At 47.2% G+C, this 26,027-nt stretch overlaps 1 protein-coding gene and 1 long non-coding RNA gene across 5 annotated transcripts; both read left to right on the forward strand.

Moving 5' to 3' along the window:
• Window positions 1-1,587: 1,587 nt before the first annotated feature.
• On the forward strand, window positions 1,588-21,297 carry LOC134548498 (uncharacterized). 4 transcript variants are annotated; one of them, XR_010079791.1, is made up of 5 exons: window positions 1,588-4,209; window positions 4,845-4,967; window positions 6,009-6,102; window positions 6,546-6,747; window positions 20,988-21,297. XR_010079791.1 is itself a non-coding variant. In XM_063393395.1 (4 exons), the coding sequence occupies exons 1-4, from the start codon at window positions 3,173-3,175 to the stop codon at window positions 6,594-6,596; spliced, it is 1,305 nt and encodes a 434-aa protein (XP_063249465.1). In that variant the 5' UTR covers window positions 1,588-3,172; the 3' UTR covers window positions 6,597-7,763. The 4 variants fall into 4 exon arrangements, 2 of the variants coding, with proteins under 2 accessions (XP_063249465.1, XP_063249464.1); XR_010079792.1 differs by lacking the exon at window positions 20,988-21,297 and adding an exon at window positions 7,384-7,763 and having other exon boundaries at window positions 6,546-6,684; XM_063393395.1 differs by lacking the exon at window positions 20,988-21,297 and having other exon boundaries at window positions 6,546-7,763.
• Window positions 8,967-18,581, forward strand: LOC134548497 (uncharacterized). The gene is made up of 2 exons (XR_010079790.1): window positions 8,967-17,299; window positions 17,399-18,581. It is a non-coding gene; the product is annotated as an uncharacterized LOC134548497 (long non-coding RNA).
• Window positions 21,298-26,027: the final 4,730 nt, after the last annotated feature.

Here is a 26,027-nt window from a genome sequence, read left to right on the forward strand (position 1 = left end):
GTTTGGTCTGGTTTGGTTTGGTTTGGTCTGGTTTGGTTTGGTTTGGTTTGGTTTGGTTTGGTTTGGTTTTTTCCTCTCTCTCTACTCTTTTATCTACTTTTTTATAGCCCAAGTATGTAGAAGTTTGGCTGGTGGGAACAGAGGAGGTGACAAATGAAATCCATGTCCACTCCACGTCCGGATAGAATTGAGAGTGCAGCTAGAGAAATCTCTGTATTTTCTGCTAAATTAGAAATCCTGAACAGAGAAAGCTCTAAAGACCAAGGGGCCTTCTTTTTTCTTTTTCCTTTTTCCCCCGAACAATTCTCATTGTAGCCATTTACAGGATCAGGAACATTACCTTGAAGTCGAGGTGTATTTCACAGGTAGCGAGAAAACAAAGTAGACTTGATCTTGTAACTCTCATTGTTTAGTAACAAAGAAATCCGAAACAAAACAAACAACATAAAAAAAAAAAAAAAAAAAAAAAATCCACCAACCCCACAAAAGAACAGAGAAAGAGAAATTATACCAATATTATTTTAATTTAAAACCACTTTCTCCCTTAGAAAACCAGGCTAATGTAATTCTGCTTAATTGGGGTGCTGTCGTGTTTAGGTTACTGAATTAATAGAGTTTAAAACATACAGCAATAAACACGAATTTTAAAAACTAAGTACAAAAATATGAATATATATAATAAAACAAATATAAATATGAAAAATAATATCGTAAGTAAATGCAATCTATAATATTTCTCATTACTTATATTATATACAGTAGTCTATATATTATATCCATAGATATGACTAGAAAAAAGACATGGTAATTATCAATATTAAAATAATAAATGTAAAGAAATAATGGAATAGAGCTTAAAACAGAGGGGGTTTTTTGGTTTGAATTTGCTTGGTGGCAGGGGTTCTCTTTTAAGCGGCGGCCGGGTGTCTTTCGGGGCGTTTCTTTTAGGGGGTTTCTGTGCACGTTCTCTTCGGGGGTCCCTGTCTGCTGTGGACACAGCGCGGTACTGCAGCTCTGCCCCGGGCCCGTCCCAGTGCTGCCGCCCTGTGGACACAGCGCGGTACTGCAGATGTTCATCCCAGGGGAGTTGCTGGCTTGGCTAGAATTGGTTTCCCAGTAAAACTGGGGGTTGTCTAGAAAACCTGAATTTGTGGGAGGCACTGGGTTTGTTTTCCCTATCCCTGCATCACAGTCAAGAACACTCCTGGAGCTGTGTTAGGCAGTGGAAGGAGGGGAGAGCTGCATTTATTGAATTCCTTTGTTGTTGTTATTGTTGTATTTTTTCATGCTATTTTATTTTATTGTGTTTTAGATTTTCATGTTTTTTTATTTTGACTTTTAAAAAATATTTTAATGTTTCCTCAAATTTTTAATTTTTCGATTTTTAGTTTACTTTTATATTTTATAGTTATGATTTCACTTTTTATTTTATTTTCAATACCTTTTAAATTTTTATTTAGATTTATGTTTTATTTTTATGTTTGCGGTTGTTTTGTATTTTTTAATGTTTCCTTAGTAATTTTTCCTTTGTAATTTTTTCCTTTGTCATTTTTTCCTCTCTAATTTTTTCCACTATAATTTTTTCCTTTTTAATTTTTTATTTTTTATTTTTCTCTTTTTAATTTTTCTCCTTTTTAATGTTTTCCTTTCTAATTTTTTCCTTTCTGATTTCTCCTTTCTCGATTTTGTCAGGCACCCCCCTTTAAAACCGGGGTGCCTTCGGCCGTGCCACAACAAAGATGGCGGCCCAACAGGAAATGGTTTCAGCCACAAACAAGATGGCAGCCGGAAGTATGGGCAGCCACCTAATGCCCCGCTCAAGATGGCGGCTCGTCGAGCCGCCTTCGACCTTCCAAAGACGGCGGCCAAAAAAGGCGGGAAAACACAAGGACCACCCATGGGCGTCGACCCAACTGCCTGCGCCCGACCCCGAAAACGGCGCCGCTCAGGAACAATTTTCAGCGTCGCTTCCCGGCGCGAGGGAGCTGTGTGCCCGCTGTGCCGCGCCGCGGTGCGGTTGCGGCAGCCATTTTGGTGAGGCGCCTGAGTAACCAGCTACCCGGGGCCTTCGGGGGTGCCACAAAAAAGATGGCGGCTCTACCGGATGTGTCTTCACCACAACCAAGATGGCGGCTACAACGGGCGGAAGGAACGTGACACCACTCTCAAGATGGCGGCTCAGCGAGCTGCTTTCGACCTTCCAAAGATGGCGGCCAAAAAGGCGGGAAAACACAAGGACCACCCATGGGCGTCGACCCAACTGCCTGCACCCGACCCCGAAAATAGCGCCGCCCGGGAACAACTTTTTATCCTTTTACAGGATCAGCAGCAGTACCTTGAAGTCGAGGTGTATTTCACAGGTAGCAAGAAAACAAAGTAGACTTTTGATTTTGTAGCTCTCATTGTTTACTAACAAAGAAATCGAAAACAAAACAAATAATATTATTAAAAAACCCACCCTAAATAACAGAGAAAGAGAAAATAGACCAATATTATTTTAATTTCAAACCACTTTCCCCCTTAGAAAACCAGGCTAATGTAATTCTGCTTAATTGTGGTGCTGACGTGTTAGGTTAATGAATTAGCAGAGTTTTAAACATACAGAAATAGACACGAATTTTGAAAAATAAGTACAGAAATATAAAAATATGAATAGATATAATAACAGCAGAAATATAAATATGAAAAATGATATCATGAATAGACATAAATACAATCTATAATATTACTCATTACTTATATTATTACAGTAGTCTATATATTATATCCATAGATATGACTAGAAAAAAGACAGGGTAATGATCAATATAAAACTAATGAATGTAAAGAAATCATGGAATAGAGCTTAGAACAGAGGGGGTTTTTTTGGTTTGAATTGGCTTGGTGGCAGGGGTTGTCTTTGAAGCGGTGGCCGGGTGTCTTTCGGGGCGTTTCTCTTAGGGGATTTCTGTGCACGTTCTCTTTGGGGGGTCCCTTTCTGCGTGTCCCCGACGGGCGGGGAGCCCCGGGCCGGGCCGCGGTGCTGCCGCCCTGTGGACACAGCGCGGTACTGCAGCTCTGCCCCGTGCCCGGCCCCAAGGGGCCCCGGGCTGGAAGCTGGTTCTTAGTGCCCGAGTGCGGTCACTGCCCGGGAGCTCCTGTTCGATTCCGCGCTCCCGGCCGTGTCCGTGCGATGGCCGGGCCGCCCGCGGGACTCGGCAGCAGGAAAACACCGAGCGCTGCGTGTTTAAAGGGAGCCGGCCCCGCTTGCCCGTGCGGCGCCTCGGCCCGGCCCGCGCCGCCCTCATGGAGCCGAGCGGAGCTGCGGGAGCGCGGGGAGCGGCACCGAGTGCGGTTCGACCGTGCCGAGCTGTCCCGAAGAGCGGAATCTAAGCGACTGCATAGCCGAGCTGTGCCGGTTAGATCCGAGTGTGGCCGAAGAGCCGAAAACACCCGAGGATTTCCGAACAGCCGAAAAGAGCCGAGCATTGCCGAGATCGGCCGAGTTAAGCTGAAGGGCCGAAAATGGCCGAGTGCAACCGATAACAGCCGAACCCAACCGCGTTTAGCCGACTGGAACGGAGTCGAACCGAACAAGCTCCGCCGAACCTCGCCGAGTTCGCCCGGTTTGGACCCTATAGCCGCGGCCGAACCAAGGCTCTGCTGCAGGTGTATTCGAGACATCTTTCCTCTTTGTTTGACAGAAGGAAGAGGGAAAAAAAAAAAAAAAAAAAAAAAAAAAAGAGGAAGAAAAAACGGGAGCAGTTCCGGGGCGGTCCCGGGGCGGTCCCGGGGCGGTGTGCGCCGTCACTGCCGCCTTCTCGGCGGGCGATTCCAAGGCGCTGTCGGGCTCTCTGCCGGCCGGTCGGCGGGCGGGCGGCCGGGACGCGATGGCGCTGTGCCCGGAGCTGGAGCGCTCGCTGTCGCTGCTGCAGCCGGGCGCCGACCGGGCCCAGCAGCAGCAGGAGCGGCGGGCGGACGCGGCCCCCACGCCCATGGTGTTCATGTGCGCCGGCTGCGGGCGCCCCGTGGGCGACACCCGCACCTGGGGTTCAGTGTCGAGGACAGCGGTCCCATCCTGCTGCGCAGTGAGTACCAGCGCTGCCACCCCCGTGCCGCCGCGGTCGCTGCCGCCGTGCCTCCTGCCCTGCCTCCCGCCGCAGCTGCGGCCGCCAGCGTCGCCGCGGACCCGGGGCGGAAGGGCTCCGAGCTCCCCGGAGAGTGCGGATGGTGAGGGCCGGGCCTGGCTGGACACAGTCCCGGGGGAGTCGGGGTTCCCGGCGCTGGGGACCGGCAAAGGGCCCGGAGCGCTCGTGTGGCCCGAGAGCCCCTGGAGCACTTATCTGGGGTGGGCTGTACAAGCCGCGTATGGCCTAAGGGAGAGGGATTTCTCACAAGGACATGTAGTGATGGACAAGGGAGGCAGCTTTAGATTAAATGTCGGGAAGAAATTTTTCCCTGCGAGGGCGGTGAGGCCGTGGTACAGGTTCCCCAGAGAAGCTGTGGCTGCCCCTGTGTCCCTGGAAGTGCCCAAGGCCAGGTTGGACGGGGCTTGGAACACCCTGGGATAGTGGAAGCTGTCCCTGCCCAGGGCCGGGGGTGGAATGGGGTGAGCTTGAAGGCCCCTTCCACAATTCAGCGATTCTGATGGTCTTGGTCTTGCTGAGGTTAGCCAGCCTGAGGAGCTGATGCAAATTCAGGCTAAAAGATGAGTGCTCATCATTTATACTGTGTAAAGCATGAATGAAAGGTTAAAAAAGTTCTAATGCATGATTTAAAATTTTTTTTTTTATTTTTAAGAAAAGGGATGGGGAGAGGTGCCTCCTTTTATTTTCTTCTGAATAAATGTTATTCCTTGCTTGCAGCATGGTAGAAACCCTACTCTGCTCTGGCTGCTCCAGGACCCTTGGCAGCAGATACATGCACGCCTCAAGGCATCTCGACTGCAAGAGGGATTTGTTCTGTGTCCGTACTGACTCTGTTGAAAGGTAAGTGCAGAATGTTTATGGGTCAGCCTGCCAGCTCCACTGCACTCACCAGGCATGGCACTGAGGGTGCTCCTGTTACATCTCTGGCAAGGCTGGAGGGAGCGTCCTCTGCTGCTCTGTCCCACGGTGGTTTTCTGTATTGGTGCTGTTGGCATCCCAGTGCTCAGCTGTAGGGAACATCACCTGTGTAAGGCACATCCTAGAAAAAGAACCAAAACAAACCAACCTGGCCTGCCTTTTGTGTGGGAAGTTGCATTCCAGCCCAGAAAATATCACCAGGTCCAGGGCACTAGAGGGTTCCTTCGCATTTGATTGGAAGAGTTCACAAACCAAGCACCAAAGAGGCCTGGCTGGAGCCTGTTAGGGGTCCGCATGATCAGCAGGGAGTGTGGCCAGAGGGGCTCGGGCAGGACTTGGGGTGGCTCTGCCCTGTGCTGGCCACATCTGCTCTGTCCTTGCTAAGATGGGCAAAGGCAACTCTGACAACTGAGTACGTGCTTGAGACTCTCACTCAGCTGTCTTAAAATCTGTCTAGAAAATGAAAGTGTGCTTGGGTTTAGTTGGTTTATAGCACTTCAAAGGGGTTATTAAAAACTGTATCCTCAATTAAGGCTCCGCACCAGAGTCCTTTTGTGCAGGCATTGTCCTAATAGACAGTGGTTGTTCATCTGGACTGGTTTTAATGTCTCTTTTTTTTTCTGAAGTTCCCATTTATTTTGCTGTATTGCTGTGGATATTCCCCTTGGTACTCTGGACAGGGTTTGGAGATTTTTTTCTTCATTCCACTGCTAGAGTACTTTTTTTATTGCATGGCAGTAAAATTCTCTCATGCACTAACTTGGCTGCAGAATGGCATTTTCTGGCAAAGGGATGCTGCTTCTGCCAGCCAGCACTGCACTGTTCTTGGTGTCTTGGTGCCATTTTCCACTGTATCCCGTATCCCCAGAATCCACGGCTGTCTCTCAGGGTTCTAAAGGAGTGCTGTATTTGGATTTTTGGCTTCAGTGTGGGAAGTGCATGATGTAACCTGTGGCATCTCAGCTCTAGGCCAGGAACCCTGGAAAAGCAATCTCTCATTCACGAGGAGCCGCTTACTCTTGAAAGCCCAGCTGTCTTGCAAGAGGTGCCGCACAGGGTGAGATTTAACCTTACATCATTCTTTGTTGAAATCACCTCTGAGAAATCTTAATATGCTTCAATGGTTTCTGCAGAACAGCTTATTCCACCCAGAGCAATTCAGTGCATTGTAACATGTACTGGACTGCTTCCTGTAATTGCTGTCTTGTGCTCTGCAAGACTTTTAGCCACTTTTCCTTCAGTTTTCTTGGTAGTTAGCATTTTCTGTTTATCAAGCACAGCATTAGGTTCCTATTTCTGTCTCAGAAATTTGATATGATGTTTCTAGTTAGTTCCGATTCACTTCTCTAGATCTTCATTTAACTTTTAGCCATGTTTCTTCTGCCTCCTGTGGAAATGGACTTAATGCTTTTGCTGTAACTTTATCTTGAAATATTAATCACAAATTAATCATGGTAAATCAAGTTGATGTTTTGCTCTACTAAAATCTTGTGACTGCAGGTAGGAAGAGTTGGGAGCGAACAGCCTGAGGAAGTGGACTGTGGAAGCTGAAGGTTGTCCAGCCAAAGCTGAGTGTGTGGCTCTGACACTGACCAAGGCTGGAAAGAGTTACTGTGTGGACAGAGAATGTTAGAGCCAGGTGAGCTTTCACAGGATGAAAGGAGCGAGGAGAGAATCGAATGGAAAGAATTGCTGAGATCAGGTTTGAGCCCTTTCTTTGGGTTTGGGATTTGTTTTGGTTTTTTTGTTACCCAACACTGCTTAGCATTACTACTGTGAGATTTAAAGTTTTCTCCAAAAACTCAGAATTAATTTCCCCACTCTGCCCCACTGGTAGGCACCGCATCTCTTAGAAAAGCTCCTACCCACCATCTTCACTGCCCCAGTTTGAAGTAGTGCTCCAGTTTAGCCCGTAGTAATGGGTCTTACATCCCTTTCTGTTCAGGTAACTACACCATTTTGTTATTGACATATCTGCCAGAGGAGCCTACATTACTCCAGTGTAATTTGTGAGGCAGTTTCTGCTCTAACAAGTTTTTGAATGCTGCTCAACTGCAAGAGAGCTCCTTCTGGATGTTTGAAGGTGACAGAAGAGATGGTCGCATCCCAGGAGCTTGATTTTGGAATGTTTAATGGAATTGGCCCAGTAGCTTTTACTTGTGGGCTTTGCAAGTCTGCCCACAGCAGGTCCAGCCTGTGCTTCAACTTAGAGCCCTCAGTGGGCAGGGAAATGGACCTTGGAGAGATTGTTACAGCTCTACTTAACGCTTTCTGAATTGGGATGATTTTCTGGAAGTAGGCTGTCCATTCTGACCCATTTTCTTCTCTCTCCTTGCAGACTGTAGCTGCTAAAAGGCTGAGGTGAGACCAGGATCTGCAAAATCTCTGACTCTCCATGTCTTCCCAAGGCTGAAGCCGTGTTTGCTGTCAATGACAACCCAGTGGAAGATGCTAAAGACTGAAAACTTTGGGGTTTTTCCCCTGAATCCCATGACACTCTCTGCAGCTGTGCCCTGCATATCTCTTAAAAGAGTTTCCGGCTTTAGAAGGGTTTTACCCTGTGCAATATTGATCTATAAGTCAATGAAAAAGAATCTTACTGTATCAATGTGATGTTACTTGGTTTGAGTTGTTTAATTAAAGCATATCATTGATAAGGGGTTTGAGAATCCCTTGGACGGCCCTTGGGGCTGGCAGCTCTGATTTATTTTCTCTTCATTCCTTTAATGTCGTTCAATTATTTCTTAAGCAATTACTGCAATTTGGATATCCAGTAAGGACAGCAGCATTCCCACTCTGCTGGATTGGGAAATCCAAGCCCAATTCCTTGGAGAGATTGAGGGGATGGGGAGCTGAGCCTCAGGCTGGGTTTTGACAGTGGGAATTCGGTGAGGAAGAAAGAAGAGAGATTTCCCCAAAAAGGGGTTTAGGCCAGTTCTGCTGGCTTTGGGTGCCTCTACCTCCCAAAAATCCTCCTGGTTCAACAGGACTTGAAGAAGCAGCAGGATGTGCTAGGGGCCTGTGCTGAGACCCCCAAACCCTGGTCAGGGAGGCTGGGAAGTGTCAGCTCCAGAGGAACACCAGAGAGGGGCTACGCTGGGACGCCTCAAATTGCAGCCAGAGATGCTGGGCACTGCTGCACCTTTGGGACACTGCAGCGAGGCTCCACTGCCTGATGCAGAGAGCTGTCCCATTATTGTTTGTCGGGCTTAGAAGCGGGCAGGTCATTCCAGCTGCACGGGTTGAAAAGCCCAGGGGAGCAGGTGGAGTCGCAGACGATCACACAGAAGCCAAGCTGGGAGAGGAAATGAGCTGTGCCACAGATTTCTTTTTCCCCAATGCCCCAGCACAGCCCCGGCTGCGGGCGGATCAAGAGCGGCTCGGCCCCAGTGCCCGGCCCGGAGCGGCTCCTGCCGCCCGCCGCCATCCCGGTCCCAGTCCCGGCCCCAACGCCGCCCCGGTGCTCCGGCCCCCAGACGCACAGCCCGCCCGCCGGGGGAGAGGCGGCTGCTCTCGGGACCCCCAGCCGACACCGAGAGGAGCCGAACGAGAAACCCCCAGTCCCACTCCCGGCTCTGCCTCAGTGCCCCGAGCTCCGCCCAGCCCGGGAGCAGCCCGGGCTGGGCTCCAGTGTGAGGGGGGGCCGGCCCGGGGGAGAGGGGCGGGGCCGGCTCGGGGGAGAGGGGCGGGGCCGGCTCGGGGGAGAGGGGCGGGGCCGGCCCGGAGGAGAGGGGCGGGGCCGGCCCGGAGGAGAGGGGCGGGGCCCGCTCGGAAGAGAGGGGCGGGGCCGGCCCGGAGGAGAGGGGCGGGGCCGGCCCGGAGGAGAGGGGCGGGGCCCGCTCGGAAGAGAGGGGCGGGGCCGGCCCGGAGGAGAGGGGCGGGGCCGCGGGCGATGGTCCCACCTACAACTCGGGCAGGGCGGGGAGGGCTCGGGGTGGGGCCGGGGCTCTGTGAGGCACTGCTGCAGATGTGGAAGTGTCTGAGCTGGAGATATGCAGAGAACATCTGAATTCCATACTTGCCCCTTGTGCAATGAAGAACTAAGTTGCACGCGAGGGGAGCAGTATTTATAAACTGTCTCCATATTTCCCTGTCATTCTGGCTGTTTGGATTTAGCCTGGGCTTATCAGCTAGATCATAAACAAGCCAACCCAGCTCCTGAACTCTCAATGAAATGCTTCTACAGACAGACAAGCTAGTAATGATTCCAAAGGAAAAATTGTAAATGAAGGCTAATGATTGCTGGGGAATTTCCTTAGGAACTTCCTTAGGAATGATGAACTTCACACACAGAATTTTGGAGGTGGAATCCAAATTTCAGCCTTGGGCACTTGCAGGAGAAGAGGGATCCTTATCCATAGCAAGGAAAGTCTGGTGCCCCAGTGTGTCAAGTGCTGACAGTGAACTGTCTAGGGAATGAGCAGCAAGTCCCCCCTGCCCTCACACTCAGAGCGGCAGCAGCCACAGGTGTCAGCTATGAGAATGATGAGGACAGGGAACAAAGACAGCTGGGTGCTGTAACGATGATGAGGGGGCGGGTCCTCCCGAGGCTGCTTTAAGAGGGGGTGCCTCAGCTCAGTTCCGCATGGAGCTGCTGGAAGAGAGAGGCTTATGGTGGCCTCCCAGGCATGTCTCATGGAGTGATGGTGAGAGCCTCTCATTGGGTCTGGGGGAGCAACTGGATGCACTTGGGTGTGGGGCTTTGCTTGAAGGAGGTGCTGGGGGGCAAACCTTTGTGCTAGACGGGGCAGCAGCCGGTGAGCCAGTGTGGGTTTGTACAGGGGACTTTCACCTTTTGCTTTTCAATTTTATCTTGCTAATCCCTCCCTGCTGCCCCTGAAAAAAATGGGGGTTATGAGGACAAAGGAAGTTTAAATTGAGGGAAGAAACTCCTGTTTTGTTATTGTCTGTGTTTAAATTGGTGAAAAACCCCCTTTGCCTAGGATTTTAATGAATAGTAGTATTTAAATGTGGTTTTTATTAAATATTATGGTTTTTGGTGGTATATAGTGTTTTGCTTTATTTTTTGGTTGTATTTATTAGATGTAATTTAGTTTTTGAGTGAAGATAACTTAATGGATGAGTTTGTTTGTATTTGAGATAGAATTAATTCGAGTAGCTTTTTAAATAGACTTCTGATAAATGTTATTGAGGTTTTGTTTTTATTTATTGTATGTAGGGATTCAGATTGGGTAGGGCTGGCTTGGGTGATGGAGATTTGGGTGTTTTGTTGGATGCAGCTTTTAATATTTAAAAGTTTTTTCTGTTTAGTTTTTTTAAGGTGGTTTTTACTATTTCACTGTGTAGATTTATTTTGTTTGTTGATGGTGTATGATAAGGGATACGGTCTATTTATTTAATGTTGTATTTCTTACTTCAGGTGTTGATCATGTTTTTTTTTTTAGACTGGGTTTTGTTGTTTGTTTTTTTTTATGGGGTATGATATGTTAAAGGATATGCTTTCTAAGGCTTACCATGGTGTAATGGGATGTAATATGAGGTACAGGGTCTGCTTTCAGTCATTTAGTGGTGTTTATTGTTATTGCGGTGAGTATGTAGTGTTTTGGTTGGTTTGAGGTAGTGTGATGTAGTTAATTTGTTAGGATTTTCTAATACATGTGGTTGGATTATTGTTTCTTTTATTGCAAGGGTTTATTCATTTGGTTTATTTGGTTGCAGTATATGTTTGATAGGTTCAGATAATTTGGGAGATACTGTTCATGGTTAAATTGATCTTTTGGTTTTGTGTGTATATATAGGTGATTTTTTTGTTTGGATGGTTTGAGGCATTATGGGTTTATTGAATTAGGAATAATATTTTTGGTGTTGTTAAGTTTATTTGTGATATTTTTATATTTGCGGCATGATTTGTTTGTTGTTTTGGTGGGTCTTATTTGTTTTATTTTTGCAAACATGGCAGTGATATGGTGGATTTTTTAGGTAGTTTTTTGGGGTAGTGACATTCCTGTTTTGTTGCGGTGTGGATTTTCTACTCTAAGTTTTCAAGCTAGCTTTCTATTTCATTTGTGTGTTATGATTTAAATTATACATACTGTTAGGTGTCAATCCTCTGTGCCCCTGCCTCTATTTCTAGAGCTTTCCCTGCCAGTCTTTTTTAAATCGATATATCATTTGCTGTTTCATATCATCACACTGCTTCTGCTATTCCCATTGGATTTTGTTCTGTACTCCCTGCCCTAAACCCCTCCCTGAGTGCATTTTCATTGGTTGCTTGCTTTGTATTGCCCTGTCTATAAAACGCACGGGAGGACACGTGCCCCCGGTCTTTGGGGTCCAGCTTTTAGTTGTTATGCTTCAGTTATACCTGTAATAAATCTCCTTAGTTTACCCCAAGACCCGTCTCGTCTTCACTTTGTCTCTGCGCGCATAGACTGGCTGAACCAGAGTCCCGGTGGGGAAGTGAGAGCTCCCCGGGGGAAGGTGTCGCACCCCTGAATGTCGCTGCGTGCCCTGGGGTTTAGGAAAACACGCACAGCGACACTGTTTACTAGTTTAGATTTTTTCATGTTGTTAATTAGTTTGGGTTTTTTAGTTATTTTATAGAGTAGTGGTTATTATTTATGAGTTAGTGTAGGTTTTTTTAGTTGTGTTTAGGGTCAGTTGTAGGTCAGTTTTGAGTTCAGCAAGTTGGATTGATTTATATCTTCTGCTAGTTTTTGTGATTTGCTGTGTGGAATTCTCTATGGTTGTTTCCAGTTTTTGTTCTATTTTTATGATGTGATAAGAATTGTTAGTGAAAAGACTCTAGTGTTCTTTGTTTGTATGGTGGAGTTTTTTAGTTTGTGTTCATTTTTTGGTTTTTTTTTGTTAATGGTAATAAAGATTTTTTGGGGGGTTAATTTGTGATTACTTGAAAGATTTTAGGGACATTTAGGCTTTTTTATGTGGGTGTGCTGTATGAAGAGAGTAATTTATTTGTTTTATGTGATGTTGGTGGTGTGGTGGGTAGAGGGCCTTTTTGTAGTAGTTATTTTAAATGTTTGAGGGGTTTTGGCACTTTAGTTACAGTGGGACTTTTAAATTTTATTTTTAGTTAGTTTTTTTAGGTTTTATTACAGTTAACAGTTGTGATTTTTTTTGCTGTGTTAGTAATAGAAGTGGATTTTGATTTTGTATGTAGTGATGGGATTATTGTATATGGCATACTAGTGTTGACTGGGATTTAAATTTCTGTGGTTCTGATGTGTTAGGTTAATATGTTTATGTATTTCAAAACACATGGGATTTTGCTTTTTGTTTGGTTAGAGACAGGCCTTTTTAAGTTTGGGGAGGTTCTGGATGTATATTTGAGTTTTTTTTAAAGGAATTGGACGAGGTATTATTTTCATTATATTTAGTAGTTTGATTATGGGTCATCAGAGTTGGCTTTTTTTGGTGCAATTTTTTTTGAGTTTTCTTTTTCAAAGTTCATGTATTTGTGTGGTTAGGGCAGTGGTGTTTCTGGTGTAACTCTAAGCATCCATTGTTGTTTGTGTGTTCCAGCTGCTCTGCTCGTATTACATTGAGACCCCCTTACAGAGCGGCAAACAGCTCTGCTGAGACCGTGCCCTGATGTTTGGTTTTCTTTGTGAGAGCTGACTGAGACACAGCAGCCCGGGGACAGCAGGGAATTCCCCAAGGGCAGGACGGCCTTCCTTTGCACCCGACGCAGATTCTCGTTCCCGGAAGTCCCAGAGATAAGTGGAGGGCTATGAGCCACAGAGGGGATGAAAGCAGGGTGCCGGGTGGGAACTCGCGGAGAGGGGTCTGGAGTCAGCTCTGCAGACCGGGATGGCCCAGATGTGACCCTTTAGGCCACATCGAGGGAAAGTCTCCGTTTTGATCACAGTGCTGAGGTGTGCAGGGCAGAGCAGTCCCAGGCCATGTGGAGTCACTTGTCTGTTGTGCACTCTGTGTCTTTTGGGCGTCTCACATGCAATATCTTCTGCCTTAGCCCTTCGAGGAGCCTCTCGGAAACACCAGGCATCGTTCTTAATACCTCCCTATTCCTCAGCTCGGTGGCTTTGACTTGGGACCTCGCACGCACATCAGAATCACATCTCTCTTCAGAAGCATCCGGTCCCAGGTCTTTTCAGGTCTTGTTCTGAGCTGTACTGACAGCTGTGCACCGCAATGATCCATTGTGGCGGAGTAGGCATTGTAAGAATGCCGAGATAGGTCGAGGTATCTGACCGTAGGTTTCTCGGGCATCCATCTTTGCGGTTCTCGGACGAAGCAGTTCTGCTGGCGTCTTCTTGCTGCCGGGTTCTTTGAGCGTCATCGGCTCTACATCGGTCTTACCTCGGTCATCTCCTTCCGCATTCTCTCGGCCCTCAGGGTCCTTCTTCTTGCCAAGCCTTTTCTCTCGCTGTTGCGTCCTTCTCGTTTGTGGTGTCCTGTGTCACGGGTGTTGGTGTGCGTTTGGCCCTGCGCTGCTCTGCCCTGCTGCGTAGCCTGGGTGTAGGGGTAATAGGGCATGTCCCGGGGACTTGAAGTTTGCAGTGTAGGGTGTAGTGGGAGCGTAGAGGGTATTTTTAGGTGGGCACAAGATGCCTGGAGGTTTTAAGTTATCCTGCAGTGCTCTGACTTTTGTACTGACTTTCAGATGCAGATGGATTAAATCTGTGGCAGAGGGCCCCATCCTGGGTGAGGGTGTTCTCCTCCTCCACTGCCTGAAGAAGAAGGTTGGTTGGTGTTGGTCTTGGCAGGGGAGGTGTGAATGGTGGCTACATTGCAGCATTGTTCTTTGTGTTTATTTTTAGGTACTAAAGCTGGGTATTGGCAGTAAAGGTCAATGAAGCAAGGTGAGCAGTGACTGGTGGATAGAAGCAGTTTTTATTGCTCAGGTCTTAATTTCTGGTGCAGCTCTAAGCATCCACTGTTGTTTTTTTATTTTAGTTGGTTCACTTGCTGGATGTCCCAGCCCTGGATGCCAGAGGCCAGATGGGTGTAAGCTTAAGGTACACTTGTGGCATACCTTAGTTGGACTGGGGAGGTTGCTGTTTCACACTGTTTCAGCATGCATTTTTGCTTGATTTCTTTGCAGGTGCTGCTGCTGCCCTAGGCATGCCAAGGAACGGAGGAGAGCAGGTGAGGGGGCATTTAGGCAGGGTCGCTCCTGGGCAAGGGGTTAAGCATGTACCTTTTCATTTTGCAGGTATCCTCCGGGCAGCCTCTGGAGTCGAATGTAGATCTAAGATGAGCCAGGACAGCAGTGTGGAGGAGACCTGGGGATTATTCTTCTGGAGGGGATCGTCACATTTTCATTTTCATGGTCCTAGGTGCCCTGTGGAGGTGCAGAGCTGATTTTGGATACGGCAGCACCGAAGCGGACACAGAGAATGTCTCGATGTTGACGGTCCTGATGCGTTCTTTTCAATCAAGAATGGATTTTGTCTACTCATCTCCTGAAAGATAAGTGTTGGGGCTGGTGGTCAGGAGCAGAGGAAAAACTTTTTCTGTTCTAGGAGGCAATTTAAAGTTAGCTGAGACGAGAGGGCTGTAGAGGGATGGACCATTTGGAAGTAAAGGGAGAGCATTTCTCCTCAGCCTCGTTGGAGCCTTCCCTGGCCAGGACAGTTCTGACCCCTCTCCGTGTTCTAGCGAGCTTTGTGGTGTCAGCCATCTTCAGGAGTGCACAGGGTTAGGGTGCACCAGGGGATGCCTGGCCCACCCTGGGATCCGTGTCCTAGGAGGAACCCAAGTTGCAGGTTGTAGGGTTCAGCAGGGGCACTTGACAGTGACACACAGAGGCTGAGGGAGGGCTTGAGAGGGAAAGGACTCAAGGGCTAGAGAGCACAGAGTGAAAATAAGGGCTACAAGTTAGAATACAGATATATCAGCCCTCACAGCAGCCCCTCCCAACCCTTGTTGTTCTGAGAGTAGGTGCTGGCAGCAACCCTAATGCAGGACAATGCCAGAACTCGTGAGAAGTGCAGGCAGTAACCCTAAGGCTAGGGTGAGGCAGGAAGTGATAGTGGGGAGCAGCATCCGACAGGGTTGAGTATAACCGGGGGTTTCCCGCCCCAGCCCACCCTGCGATCGTCTGTCTCTCCGCAGCCGGGGATTGCTGCCTGTCCCCGCTCAAGGCGACGGTCGGCTGGGCTTCGTGGCCATTGCCACCGCAAAGAGCTCTTCAGCTCTGTCAGCCTCTGCCCTGACTCAGGGCCACGCTTCGGATAGGAAGGGCAAACTGTGGATGATGTGTCTCGCTTGCGGGACAACTCTTGGGACCCTAACGGTAAAGGCGCGTCCTCGGCTGCAAGCGTAGGGTTCTCGAGAAGTAGGGTTCAGCAGGGGCACTTGATAGTGACACACAGAGCCTGAGGGAGGACTTGAGAGGGAAAGGACTCAAGGGCTAGAGAGCACAGAGTGAAAATAAGGGCTATAGCCAGGGATACAAGTTAGAATACAGATATACCTGCCCTCACAGCATCCCTCCCAACACCCCTGTTTTTCTGAGAGTAGGTGCCGGCAGCAACCCTAATGCAGGACAGTGCCAGAACTCCTGAGAGGTGCAGGCAGTAAGCTGAAGGCTAGGCGAGGCAGAAAGCAGCAGTGGGGTTGTGGATTCCCCTGGGTTTTTTATTAACAGGATATGCCCACCATGGGATCTGTGTCCTGCTCTGGTGAGTGGTCACTGCCCCAAAAACGCGATGAGGACTTTGGCTCTGCAAGTTTGAGCCTCTGAGCGTTGCTAAATCTATTATTCAATGACCCAGGCATTCATAGAAGACAGTGAGTAGCAAAGGGGCAGGTGTTGGTAATTGTGCTGCCAAGGCCTTGTGTTCACATTTGGTTTCCTTTATTGTAGCCGCCTGAGAGACGACAGCCCGGTACCAGTGGGAAATTCCTCAAGGGCGAGGCGGCCTCGTTTTGCACCCGATGCCGATTGGCGTTCCCAGACATCAAAGAGATAAGTGGAGGGCTGTGAGCCACAGAGGGGGCTGAAAGCGGGGTGGCCGGTCAGGAGTCAGCAGGAGGGTTTTTTGAGTCAGATTTGCAGTCTGGGATGGCCAAGATGTGGCCCCTTAGGGACCTAAAGGTAAAGTCTCACTTGATCGAAGTGCTGAACTGTGCAGGGCAGAGCAGTCCCAGGCCATGTGGAGTCACTTGTCTGTTGTGCACTCTGTGTCTTTTGGGCGTCTCACATGCAATGTCTTCTGCCTTAGCTCTTCAAGGAGCCTCTTGGAAACACCAGGCATCGTTCTTAATACCTCCCTATTCCTCAGCTCGGCACCTTTGACACTCGGGACCTCGCACGCACATCAGAATCGCATCTCTCTTCAGAAGCATCCGGTCCCAGGTCTTTTCAGGTCTTGTTCTGAGCTGTACTGGCAGCTGTGCACAGCAGTGATCCCTTATGGCGGATTAGGCCTCGTAAGAAGGCCGAGCTAGGTCGAGGTATCTGACCGTAGGGTTCTCGGGCATCCATCTTTGCGGTTCTCAGACGAAGCAGTTCTGCTGGCGTCTTCTTGCTGCTGGGTTCTTCGAGCCTCATCGGCTCACCATCGGTCTTACCTCGATCGCCTGCTTTCACATTTTCTTGATCCTTAGTCATTCTGGATCATTCATCTTGCCGAGCCTTTTCTCTCGCTGTTGCGTCCTTCTCGTTTGTGGTGTCCTGTGTCACGGGTGTTGGTGTGTGTTTGGCCCTGCGCTGCTCTGCCCTGCTGCGTAGCCTGGGTGTAGGAGTAATAGGACATGTCTTGGGGACTTGAATTTTGCAGTGTAGGGTGTAGTTGGAGCGTAGAGGGTATTTCTAGATGAGCACAAGATGCCTGGAGCTTTTAAGTTATCCTGCAGCGCTCTGACTTTTGTGCTAACTCTCTTTAAGCTGCGGATGGATTAGATCCATGGCAGAGGGCCCCATTCCAGGTGAGGGGCTCTGCCCCATGCAGGTCAGTCACCGTTTGTCTTCAGAGGGGCAGCGTAAATGGTGGCTGTGTTACAGCGCTGTTCTTTGCATTTGTTTTTAGGAAGCATGGCTGGATAGCGGCAGCCAAGGTGAAGCAAACAAGGTGAGCGTTGATTGGTGGACAGAATCAGTTGCTGTTGCTCAAGTCTCTCTTGATGGTGTAACTGTAAGTGTCCATTATGGTGTGTTTTAGGGGGTCCACTCGCATCACGCCGAACTCCGCTCAGCGACCGGACGACGGAGCTGCTTCGCCTCTCTCGTGAGCCGTCGGGGAGCACGACAGGACTCCGTGATGAAGCCTCCATCTTCTCCGTTTGAAGGTGCCGTCCGGACTGCGGTAAGGGCCGAGGCGTTGCGGTGGGTCGGGGAGGTAGGGAGGAGGAGCGAGGGTCCACTCAAGTTTCAGCCGTGCCGCATCACCTCGTCTCCTCTTAAGCCAGGTATACCCTGTGACCTTGGCGTGGGGCTCAAGGATCCGGGCCTTTTCGGGAGATGGTGAGTAGCAGAATTGTCAGGTGTTGGCAGTAGTGCTGCCAAGGCCACGTGTTCACGTTTGGTTTCCTTTATTCTAGCCGCCTGAGAGACGACAGCCCGGTACCAGCGGGAAATTCCTCAAGGGCGAGGCGGCCTTGTTTTGCACCCGATGCCGATTGGCGTTCCCAGACATCAAAGAGATAAGTGGAGGGCTGTGAGCCACAGAGGAGTTGAAAGCGGGGTGGCCGGTTGGGTTTTTTGAGTCAGATTTGCAGTCTGGGATGGCCAAGATGTGGCCCCTTGGCCTACTAAAAGGTAAAGTCTCACTTTTGATAGCAGTGCTGAACTGTGCAGGGCAGAGCAGTCCCAGGCCATGTGGAGTCACTTGTCTGTTGTGCACTCTGTGTCTTTTGCGTGTCTTGCCTTTCGTGTCGTTGTCCCTACAAGGGGCCTTTTGGAAACCCTGGCTTGTGTCTTAGCATTTGTAATCTCTGCGTTCCTCAGCTCGGTGGCTTTGACTCGGGACCTCGCACGCACATCAGAATCACATCTCTCTTCAGAAGCATCCGGTCCCAGGTCTTTTCAGGTCTTGTTCTGAGCTGTACTGACAGCTGTGCACCGCAATGATCCATTGTGGCGGAGTAGGCATTGTAAGAATGCCGAGATAGGTCGAGGTATCTGACCGTAGGGTTCTCGGGCATCCATCTTTGCGGTTCTCGGACGAAGCAGTTCTGCTGGCATCTTCTTGCTGCCGGGTTCTTTGAGCCTCATCGGCTCTACATCGGTCTTATCTCGGTCATCTCCTTCCGCATTCTCTCGGCCCTCAGGGTCCTTCTTCTTGCCAAGCCTTTTCTCTCGCTGTTGCGTCCTTCTCGTTTGTGGTGTCCTGCATCACGGGTGTTGGTGTGCGTTTGGCCCTGCGCTGCTCTGCCCTGCTGCATAACCTGGGTGTAGGGGTAATAGGACATGTCCCGGGGACTTGAAGTTTGCAGTGTAGGGTGTAGTGGGAGCGTAGAGGGTATTTTTAGGTGGGCACAAGATGCCTGGAGCTTTTAAGTTATCCTGCAGCGCTCTGACTTTTGTCCTAAATTTTTTTCAGATGCGGATGGATTTTTCCCTGGCAGAGCACCCCAAGGAGGAAACGGTTGTGGGTGAGAGACTTGCACACTGAAGGTACCTTGGAAAATGTGTAGCTTTGTCCTGGATTTTGGGGTTTTTTAAAATTTTCTACAAGGTTTTAAATATGAGCTTGTTAGAATTTAATGGTAAGGACTGAAAACGGGTTGGCTGCCAAGTTATACATAACAAAGTCAACTTTTTTGAATATCTGTGAGGCTTCTATTTTGTTTTTGAGACTTTCCTTTTTTGCTGACTTTTGCTCTCACTCTCACTTCTTTCCCTTTCGCTCTCACTCTCACTTCTTTCCCTTTCGCTCTCACTCTCACTTCTTTCCCTTTCGCTCTCACTCTCACTTCTTTCCCTTTCGCTCTCACTCTCACTTCTTTCCCTTTCGCTCTCACTCTCACTTCTTTCCCTTTCGCTCTCACTCTCACTTCTTTCCCTTTCGCTCTCACTCTCACTTCTTTCCCTTTCGCTCTCACTCTCACTTCTTTCCCTTTCGCTCTCACTCTCACTTCTTTCCCTTTCGCTCTCACTCTCACTTCTTTCCCTTTCGCTCTCACTCTCACTTCTTTCCCTTTCGCTCTCACTCTCACTTCTTTCCCTTTCGCTCTCTTTCTCTCTCTCTCTAACTTTATTTCTCTTTCTCTCTATTTCTAGTTCTCTCTCTAACTTTATTTCTCTTTCTCTCTATTTCTAGTTCTCTCTCTAACTTTATTTCTCTTTCTCTCTATTTCTAGTTCTCTCTCTAACTTTAACTTTATTTCTCTCTATTTCTAGTTCTCTCTCTAACTTTAACTTTATTTCTCTCTATTTCTAGTTCTCTCTCTAACTTTATTTCTCTCTCACTCTCCCTCTTTTTCTCTTTCGCTCTCACTCTCCCTCTTTTTCTCTTTCGCTCTCACTCTCCCTCTTTTTCTCTTTCGCTCTCACTCTCCCTCTTTTTCTCTTTCGCTCTCACTCTCCCTCTTTTTCTCTTTCGCTCTCACTCTCACTTCTTTCCCTTTCGCTCTCACTCTCACTTCTTTCCCTTTCGCTCTCACTCTCACTTCTTTCCCTTTCGCTCTCACTCTCACTTCTTTCCCTTTCGCTCTCTTTCTCTCACTTCTTTCCCTTTCGCTCTCTTTCTCTCTCTTCTTTCCCTTTCGCTCTCTTTCTCTCTCTTCTTTCCCTTTCGCTCTCTTTCTCTCTCTTCTTTCCCTTTCGCTCTCTTTCTCTCTCTTCTTTCCCTTTCGCTCTCTTTCTCTCTCTTCTTTCCCTTTCGCTCTCTTTCTCTCTCTCTCTAACTTTATTTCTCTCTCTCACTTTATTTCTAGTTCTCTCTCTAACTTTAACTTTATTTCTCTCTCACTCTCCCTCTTTTTCTCTTTCGCTCTCACTCTCCCTCTTTTTCTCTTTCGCTCTCACTCTCACTTCTTTCCCTTTCGCTCTCACTCTCACTTCTTTCCCTTTCGCTCTCACTCTCACTTCTTTCCCTTTCGCTCTCACTCTCACTTCTTTCCCTTTCGCTCTCTTTCTCTCTCTTCTTTCCCTTTCGCTCTCTTTCTCTCTCTCTCTCTAACTTTCTGTTTCTCTCTCTCTCTCTCTCTCTCTCTCTAACTTCATTTCAGTTTCTCTCTCTCTCACTTTATTTCTAGTTCTCTCTCTAACTTTAGTTCTCGTTCTCTCTATTTCTAGTTCTCTCTCTAACTTTAGTTCTCGTTCTCTCTATTTCTAGTTCTCTCTCTAACTTTAGTTCTCGTTCTCTCTATTTCTAGTTCTCTCTCTAACTTTAGTTCTCGTTCTCTCTCTAACTCTATTTCTAGTTCTCTCTATTTCTCGTTCTCTCTCTAACTTTATTTCTCGTTCTCTCTATTTCTCGTTCTCTCTCTAACTTTATTTCTCGTTCTCTCTATTTCTCGTTCTCTCTCTAACTTTATTTCTCGTTCTCTCTATTTCTCGTTCTCTCTCTAACTTTATTTCTCGTTCTCTCTATTTCTCGTTCTCTCTCTAACTTTATTTCTCGTTCCCTCTATTTCTCGTTCTCTCTCTAACTTTATTTCTCTCTATTTCTCGTTCTCTCTCTAACTTTAACTTTATTTCTCTCTATTTCTAGTTCTCTCTCTAACTTTAACTTTATTTCTCTCTATTTCTAGTTCTCTCTCTAACTTTAACTTTATTTCTCTCTATTTCTAGTTCTCTCTCTAACTTTAACTTTATTTCTCTCTATTTCTAGTTCTCTCTCTAACTTTATTTCTCGTTCTCTCTATTTCTAGTTCTCTCTCTAACTTTATTTCTCGTTCTCTCTATTTCTAGTTCTCTCTCTAACTTTATTTCTCCTTCTCCAGCGCCCAGCCTGGACTTGCTCTGTGGGGGGGCCTGTTCCATCTGCCTGAACCAAGGACATCCTGCCCAGGTTTGACACTTGACTCCCGTTGTTTTTCCTCTTGCAGGCAGCTGGCAAAAGAGGAGAGAGCCCCTGCGAGGCAGAGCCCCTGGAATGCCCTGTCCCGGTCTGAGGTTCCCACTTTTCTCTCCAACTCCCGGAGAATTGCTGGAGCAGAACCAGAGAGTGTCCATTTTATTTCCTGCCTTTTCCAATAAACGGTGACTTTCAGCTGGAGTGTGTTCCTGGTGTCATCCTCCTCCTCCTCCTCCCTGGATTTGTAAATAAATGTCCTGATTTTGGCCAAGGAGAATTTTGTTGTTCCAGGCATTGTGGCTCTTTTGTTTCATTGAAACTTCCCAACTCTGCTGAGACTTTGAGATGTCAAATACAAGTAAGACTGGAGTTTCTTGGGATTGTTACTCACACAAAATAGGGATCCTTCTTGGACAGGAGTAACTTGACGTGTTTAATGCCACTTCCCTTTAAAATCAGAGCAGGGGAAGCAGATTTGAAATCATCATTCCATGAACTTGCACCAAATTCCTCCAAAGCTGCAAAAGTTTTCCTTGTTAGAAATTCCTGAGCTTGTTTTCCAGGCAAGCTGGGATTTAGATGTTCTTTGTTCCTTGGATTTGCTGGTTTTCCTCTCTCTCATTTTAGTAAAGGATTTTTTTTTTTCATATTTTCCATGCTGATTGGAATTTTTGTACTGCTCAGGGCACATTGCCAAGGAAATGTACCAATTTCATGTTGGTAAATCAGGCATTGTTCAGCACCATATGCCCACAAGTCTGTAAATTCCCAGGGAAACTTGCTAAGTGTTGAATTGCCATAATGAATCTCTTTGTAAAGTTGATTATACTTTTTTATTTTTAATTACTTTGAATTTTTTATGTAGGGTTTTTTTTTAATAAGTGATGTCTTTTTGTATTTTTAAATTTTTTCTTTTAAAAAATTTTCTATTTTAATTTTTCCTTTGTAATTTTTCCTTTGTAATTTTTCCTTTGTAATTTTCCTATTTTATTTTTTCCTTTTTATTTTTTTCCTTTTTATTTTTTCCTCTTTTTTTCTCTCTTTAACTTTTTCCTTTTTAATTTTTTCCTTTTTAATTTTTTCCTTTTTAATTTTTTCCTTTTTAATTTTTTCCTTTTTAATTTTTTCCTTTTTATTTTTTTCCTTTTTAATTTTTTCCTTTTTAATTTTTTTCTTTTTATTTTTTCCTTTTTATTTTTTCCTTTTTACTTTTTTCCTTTTTATTTTTTTCCTTTTAATTTTTGCTTTTTATTTTCTTTCTTTCTAATTTTTCCTTTTTAACTTTTTAATTTTATTTTTTTCTGTGTTTTACTTGAAATTTTATTTGAAAACTTTTTTTTTTTCTTCATGTTTTCTTTGTGTTGGTGTGTTTTGGTTTGGTTTGGTTTGGTTTGGTTTGGTTTGGTTTGGTTTGGTTTGGTTTGGTTTGGTTTGGTTTGGTTTTTTCCTCTCTCTCTACTCTTTTATCTACTTTTTTATAGCCCAAGTATGTAGAAGTTTGGCTGGTGGGAACAGAGGAGGTGACAAATGAAATCCATGTCCACTCCACGTCCGGATAGAATTGAGAGTGCAGCTAGAGAAATCTCTGTATTTTCTGCTAAATTAGAAATCCTGAACAGAGAAAGCTCTAAAGACCAAGGGGCCTTCTTTTTTCTTTTTCCTTTTTCCCCCGAACAATTCTCATTGTAGCCATTTACAGGATCAGGAACATTACCTTGAAGTCGAGGTGTATTTCACAGGTAGCGAGAAAACAAAGTAGACTTGATCTTGTAACTCTCATTGTTTAGTAACAAAGAAATCCAAAACAAAACAAACAACATAAAAAAAAAAAAAAAAAAAAATCCACCAACCCCACAAAAGAACAGAGAAAGAGAAATTATACCAATATTATTTTAATTTAAAACCACTTTCTCCCTTAGAAAACCAGGCTAATGTAATTCTGCTTAATTGGGGTGCTGTCGTGTTTAGGTTACTGAATTAATAGAGTTTAAAACATACAGCAATAAACACGAATTTTAAAAACTAAGTACAAAAATATGAATATATATAATAAAACAAATATAAATATGAAAAATAATATCGTAAGTAAATGCAATCTATAATATTTCTCATTACTTATATTATATACAGTAGTCTATATATTATATCCATAGATATGACTAGAAAAAAGACATGGTAATTATCAATATTAAAATAATAAATGTAAAGAAATAATGGAATAGAGCTTAAAACAGAGGGGGTTTTTTGGTTTGAATTTGCTTGGTGGCAGGGGTTCTCTTTTAAGCGGCGGCCGGGTGTCTTTCGGGGCGTTTCTTTTAGGGGGTTTCTGTGCACGTTCTCTTCGGGGGTCCCTGTCTGCTGTGGACACAGCGCGGTACTGCAGCTCTGCCCCGGGCCCGTCCCAGTGCTGCCGCCTTGTGGACACAGCGCGGTACTGCAGCTCTGCCCCGGGCCCGTCCCAGTGCTGCCGCCTTGTGGACACAGCGCGGTGCTGCAGCTCTGCCCCGTGCCCGTCCCAGTGCTGCCGCCCTGTGGACACAGCGCGGTACTGCAGATGTTCATCCCAGGGGAGTTGCTGGCTTGGCTAGAATTGGTTTCCCAGTAAAACTGGGGGTTGTCTAGAAAACCTGAATTTGTGGGAGGCACTGGGTTTGTTTTCCCTATCCCTGCATCACAGTCAAGAACACTCCTGGAGCTGTGTTAGGCAGTGGAAGGAGGGGAGAGCTGCATTTATTGAATTCCTTTGTTGTTGTTATTGTTGTATTTTTTCATGCTATTTTATTTTATTGTGTTTTAGATTTTCATGTTTTTTTATTTTGACTTTTAAAAAATATTTTAATGTTTCCTCAAATTTTTAATTTTTCGATTTTTAGTTTACTTTTATATTTTATAGTTATGATTTCACTTTTTATTTTATTTTCAATAACTTTTAAATTTTTATTTAGATTTATGTTTTATTTTTATGTTTGCGGTTGTTTTGTATTTTTTAATGTTTCCTTAGTAATTTTTCCTTTGTAATTTTTTCCTTTGTCATTTTTTCCTCTCTAATTTTTTCCACTATAATTTTTTCCTTTTTAATTTTTTATTTTTTATTTTTCTCTTTTTAATTTTTCTCCTTTTTAATGTTTTCCTTTCTAATTTTTTCCTTTCTGATTTCTCCTTTCTCGATTTTGTCAGGCACCCCCCTTTAAAACCGGGGTGCCTTCGGCCGTGCCACAACAAAGATGGCGGCCCAACAGGAAATGGTTTCAGCCACAAACAAGATGGCAGCCGGAAGTATGGGCAGTCACCTAATGCCCCGCTCAAGATGGCGGCTCGTCGAGCCGCCTTCGACCTTCCAAAGACGGCGGCCAAAAAAGGCGGGAAAACACAAGGACCACCCATGGGCGTCGACCCAACTGCCTGCGCCCGACCCCGAAAACGGCGCCGCTCAGGAACAATTTTCAGCGTCGCTTCCCGGCGCGAGGGAGCTGTGTACCCGCTGTGCCGCGCCGCGGTGCGGTTGCGGCAGCCATTTTGGTGAGGCGCCTGAGTAACCAGCTACCCGGGGCCTTCGGGGGTGCCACAAAAAAGATGGCGGCTCTACTGGATGTGTCTTCACCACAACCAAGATGGCGGCTACAACGGGCGGAAGTAACGTTTATATAGGGTTTATATAGGGTTTGGACCCTATAGCCGCGGCCGAACCAAGGCTCTGCTGCAGGTGTATTCGAGACATCTTTCCTTTTTGTTTGACAGAAGGAAGAGGGGAAAAAAAAAAAAAAAAAAAAAAAAAAGAGGAAGAAAAAACGGGAGCAGTTCCGGGGCGGTCCCGGGGCGGTCCCGGGGCGGTGTGCGCCGTCACTGCCGCCTTCTCGGCGGGCGATTCCAAGGCGCTGTCGGGCTCTCTGCCGGCCGGTCGGCGGGCGGGCGGCCGGGACGCGATGGCGCTGTGCCCGGAGCTGGAGCGCTCGCTGTCGCTGCTGCAGCCGGGCGCCGACCGGGCCCAGCAGCAGCAGGAGCGGCGGGCGGACGCGGCCCCCACGCCCATGGTGTTCATGTGCGCCGGCTGCGGGCGCCCCGTGGGCGACACCCGCACCTGGGGTTCAGTGTCGAGGACAGCGGTCCCATCCTGCTGCGCAGTGAGTACCAGCGCTGCCACCCCCGTGCCGCCGCGGTCGCTGCCGCCGTGCCTCCTGCCCTGCCTCCCGCCGCAGCTGCGGCCGCCAGCGTCGCCGCGGACCCGGGGCGGAAGGGCTCCGAGCTCCCCGGAGAGTGCGGATGGTGAGGGCCGGGCCTGGCTGGACACAGTCCCGGGGGAGTCGGGGTTCCCGGCGCTGGGGACCGGCAAAGGGCCCGGAGCGCTCGTGTGGCCCGAGAGCCCCTGGAGCACTTATCTGGGGTGGGCTGTACAAGCCGCGTATGGCCTAAGGGAGAGGGATTTCTCACAAGGACATGTAGTGATGGACAAGGGAGGCAGCTTTAGATTAAATGTCGGGAAGAAATTTTTCCCTGCGAGGGCGGTGAGGCCGTGGTACAGGTTCCCCAGAGAAGCTGTGGCTGCCCCTGTGTCCCTGGAAGTGCCCAAGGCCAGGTTGGACGGGGCTTGGAACACCCTGGGATAGTGGAAGCTGTCCCTGCCCAGGGCCGGGGGTGGAATGGGGTGAGCTTGAAGGCCCCTTCCACAATTCAGCGATTCTGATGGTCTTGGTCTTGCTGAGGTTAGCCAGCCTGAGGAGCTGATGCAAATTCAGGCTAAAAGATGAGTGCTCATCATTTACACTGTGTAAAGCATGAATGAAAGGTTAAAAAAGTTCTAATGCATGATTTAAAATTTTTTTTTTATTTTTAAGAAAAGGGATGGGGAGAGGTGCCTCCTTTTATTTTCTTCTGAATAAATGTTATTCCTTGCTTGCAGCATGGTAGAAACCCTACTCTGCTCTGGCTGCTCCAGGACCCTTGGCAGCAGATACATGCACGCCTCAAGGCATCTCGACTGCAAGAGGGATTTGTTCTGTGTCCGTACTGACTCTGTTGAAAGGTAAGTGCAGAATGTTTATGGGTCAGCCTGCCAGCTCCACTGCACTCACCA

Source organism: Prinia subflava, chromosome 3 (genome assembly GCF_021018805.1).
Source record: "Prinia subflava isolate CZ2003 ecotype Zambia chromosome 3, Cam_Psub_1.2, whole genome shotgun sequence".
Taxonomy (NCBI): domain Eukaryota; kingdom Metazoa; phylum Chordata; class Aves; order Passeriformes; family Cisticolidae; genus Prinia; species Prinia subflava.

Excerpts from the sequence above, each read along its gene's own strand:
- LOC134548498 (XM_063393394.1), top strand. The coding sequence starts at position 3,173 with ATGGCCGGGCCGCCCGCGGGACTCGGCAGCAGGAAAACACCGAGCGCT. Across the intron at positions 4,210-4,844 it reads CTCCCCGGAGAGTGCGGATG|CATGGTAGAAACCCTACTCT; the intron begins GTGAGGGCCGGG and ends CCTTGCTTGCAG. Across the intron at positions 4,968-6,008 it reads CGTACTGACTCTGTTGAAAG|CTCTAGGCCAGGAACCCTGG; the intron begins GTAAGTGCAGAA and ends GTGGCATCTCAG.